At 38.1% G+C, this 4,022-nt stretch overlaps 1 protein-coding gene across 1 annotated transcript in view; it reads right to left on the reverse strand.

Annotated features, from left to right (window-relative positions):
* gfra1b (gdnf family receptor alpha 1b) overlaps window positions 1-4,022 on the reverse strand; it is a 30,400-nt gene that overhangs the window by 8,271 nt on the left and 18,107 nt on the right. The window contains exons 7-8 of the mRNA XM_032502028.1: window positions 1,483-1,617; window positions 407-606 (exon numbers count right to left, since the gene is read on the reverse strand). Coding sequence (XP_032357919.1) covers window positions 407-606; window positions 1,483-1,617 — 335 coding nt within the window. The remainder of the gene's footprint in view (window positions 1-406; window positions 607-1,482; window positions 1,618-4,022) is intronic.

The following is a 4,022-nucleotide window of genomic DNA, read 5'->3' on the forward strand; positions in this document are numbered from 1 at the left end:
ATATTACCACTACCCAGATATACATATGGTTATCATTGAACCCATTCCTAGTATTTGCCTTGGTAATTGCATGTTATTACATCTGTTACCTTCTTGTCACCTTATTACCCCAGTATTACATCTTATTACTGTGATGTATTGCCCAGTTATTACTTTGGTAATTACAAGTTATTACCTCTTTATTATCACACTGTTACGCCACTGTAACCATCTTATTACCGTGGTGGAATGTTAAGCGCTACCATTTCATCTCTACCTCTCTACTTTTTTCATGACATGCTTTTTTTTAATGCAGTTTCTTTTAAAAAAAATATATAACTGTGTTGCAAGTCAGCAAGAAAGATGCATCCTAAATTTCAAAAAACAGAAACTCTACGTTTTAAACACTCTGCTTATAAAACTTCACCTGTAAGGTCCTACAGATGTGATATGATGAGTCGTCATCAAGATCCAGTTTGGTCATGTCTGTCAGTGCGTCCAATGCATTATTGGTTCGTTCTTTTCCCCTCCGAGTGATGCTAGGCTCCGGGACAGTAGGCTGAATCGGGGGTTGGGGTTGCCAAACTCCAACATCAGTGCCATTGCCAAATGCCTGGATGGCATTCCCTGCAAGAATATTGTGTATTAATCAGTGGCATTCTTTATCCTGAATCCATTATATAATGAAATGGAATGTGACGGGAAAAGTGAAAAAATACTGTACTGATAAATGACAAAATATGCATCCAATGTCATTACTTTGATTTAATTATAGATTGTACATGTAATAAGCACTATCCACCAGAATGCCCCTTGAGCCTTGTTTTTAAAAATATTGTCTGCACATCTAACAAGTTAGCAGATGTCTTCTGTCCTTTCCTTAGAAATAGGTGAAAGTGGCTTGGCCTTAAACATTTTGTCCATGTCCAACTAAAAGCTACTTATAATTAACATTTTAGATAATTGTGCAGGGAAATAAATCACTTGATCTTTCTCAAGAGCTTTTTTAAAAGCAGTGTCTGCATATTATGGGTATGATTCACAAAAATGAACTTCATAATCGCCTGAAATAAGAAAACTTCTGAAATTATGTAATAATCAAAGATACCTTTCCATGAGCAAAATAAATTTCTTTTTGTATGGTCTAATTTTAATCATAGTAAAAACTGATTGGGCATGATTTATTGTCAACGCAATTTAGGACATTGCCGTTCAGTTGAAATTGCACTTTTATACTCTTATGACTTGGAGTTTGAATGTAGAAAGAAAGTCACTGTTCCTTATACAACAGTCAAAGTAACAGAAACTGTAGGCCTACTGGAAGGGAGAACACATGGTAGACCTTCATCTACTACTATTGCAGTTTCTAGTCATCAGCTCTCGTTTCAAAATTCCAAAAGGCCAATTTAAGTCTAGACAACAATACAAATGGTCATTGCCCTATGCGGTGAAGAATAGTGCAAGGTTGGAAGGGAAATTCATTTCTGCAGTATGGAAACTCACGTAGGCATCGATTGTTGGTGAAAAACTCTGCAAATTTGTCACAGTCTGGCTTGCTGTTCCCACTGCTGCCGCAGTCACACCATGGTGACAGGGTAAGACCAAGGGATCGCACATAATTAGGTGTCATCACTGTACCTGCAGCATAAAAGAGAAGTAAACAGTCATTGTAACTGTAGTCTCATTATCATAGTTGAAACCTTCTATAACATGGCTCTTTTGGGTTCACACTGAAATTTGAATGTTTAGGTCACTCAATGAGAATGAGCTCATTCAATATTATAGGGTGCCTACGAGGGCTGCACAACATATTGGTTTTTATATTGTCATTGTAATATCCACTAATGCAGACCTGGGCATCTTACGGCCCGCGGGCCACATCCGGCCCTTTGTGCGTCCCTGTCCGGCCCGCGTGAGGCCAATCCTAAATTACAAAATAAATTAAAAAAATATCTATGTCGAGTGTGCAATACAACGGTGCTGCTTTTGTTTTGAAAAGCGTTATTTGTGTTACTTCCGTGTGGACGTATGCGCGTGCGTGATTGTGAGTGAAGGTGAACAGCGGCAATCACAAATTACAAAATAAATTTAAAAAATATGTCTAGGTCGCGCGTGCAATACAATTGTGCTGCTTTTATTTTGAAAGTGTTATTTATGGACGTATGTCCTGCGTAACCTGTGTGAAGGTGCCAGCGACGAGTGATGCCTGGTTCCCCCCCCCCCCCCCCTCCCCCCCCACGATGTCCGCTCACGCTAAAAAAGAAAAGTTGATGTTGAATGCCGTGTTTTCAACAAGACGGACTACCAATTATTTCTTTACAGAATAAAAGGTAAGCCGTGTGATTAATCTGTGGTGCACAGGTTGCTGTGTTTAAAGATTATAATTTGAATCGCCGCTTACATGACGAAGCACGAGGATAAATACCGGAATCTGTCTGATGACGCGCAAGGGAGGCTGATGGTTGTGTAAACTGCAAACCCACTAGACTTTTTACCAAACTTCACACCCCCCAGAGATGCAGTTTCAATCAGCAATTCATGATGTTTTAGTTGTCTTATTATATTTCATTTTAATTTCACATAGCTTAATATAACTATTAAGATTAAGAGTTTAAATAAAACCATCAAAAGCAATCTGCTTTTGTATAAGTTAAGTTAGGTTAAATTCAATTATTATTTTTATTAATATACTTACGTTTATCAAAAAATATTGAGCAAAATTTAATTGAAATATTGTCGATTGGCCCTCCAGCAGTGCTCGGGTTGCTCATGCGGCCCCCGGTAAAAATTAATTGCCCATCCCTGAACTAATGCATTATACTTATTGTGAAAGACTGCAACATACTGTATCACGATAGACACTAAGATTTTTTGTTAGTTGAAAGAAAGCAAATTAAAATGTAACTCATTCTTTCTGGTGCCAGTTCAATTTTCAATAAAATAATGTTAGAAATGATTTCCTTTTGTTTTAAATTCAACAAGGAATTTGTTGTATTTTAGCAGAATATCGCATGTAATATCGTTATCGCGATATTCAACTTTATCACAGATATTTTTCTCAATTGAGCAGCCCTTGTACTTATAACAGTCAAAAGCCTCACTCACTTGTACAGTATCCCCATTGTTATGTAACATGGCCTGTTCATTTTTCAAAGATGTAGTGATGTCAACACAGGTGGCAAACTGCAGCTCTGAAGAGTGTTGTTAAGTGTTTTAAGGGCTGCTGTTGCTTACCACCTATTGGGAGTCAACAGTAGTGACCAAACTGGGGCACATTGTATGTCATGGGCAGAAAGTCAAATTCAACCATTTTTAGCTATTTTGTCATCTTGATGTGAATAAATCCGTTGCCTTTTTATAGGAAGCAGGGGGGTTGAGTAGGCTCACACTTATTAGCTGTGCAAGTACATGCAGATTTCTGTGTGCAGAGACAGAGATGAGTGTTTTAAGCCATGGGGCCCCATTACAGGGTGTGACCTGTGTGAAGTAGCATATGAATGGACTAGATTAAAATGTCTGCCTGTTGAGTTTGCAATTGGTCACTGTTGCCCTGCATTCCAATCTCAATAGCTAAAACATGTTTCCTTTCTACATAATGGAACCTGCTGACGGAAGAAATACGGAACAAAAGGAAATAATCACTACTTCTGCACACTGCTATAGAGAATACATTAAGATAAAGGTATTTGGTTGCTAGTTAACATCTGTCAAAGAACTGTTACATATCTTGCGGCGATGTTAGTAAATATTGTATTGTTGTCCTAAGAATGGATATACCGTTTGATTTACACCCCTAGTTTCTAGTTTCAACACCAAACCCAGGATTCGGTTTGTATCACAATTTTTGACCCACGGTCTATTTGATACACCCCTTGATTCCTTTTCTGGGTTTTTTATTTTGTAGTCATTCCATGCTTAAAGGTCCAATAGCATGAAGATTTTCACTTAAGATTTAACATTAATATGGGTTCCCCAGCCTTCCTATGGTCCCCCGTGGCTAGAAATGGCGATAAGTGTAAACCAAGCCCTGGGTATCCTGCTCT

This window comes from Etheostoma spectabile, chromosome 21 (genome assembly GCF_008692095.1).
Source record: "Etheostoma spectabile isolate EspeVRDwgs_2016 chromosome 21, UIUC_Espe_1.0, whole genome shotgun sequence".
NCBI classification, from domain to species: Eukaryota; Metazoa; Chordata; class Actinopteri; order Perciformes; family Percidae; genus Etheostoma; species Etheostoma spectabile.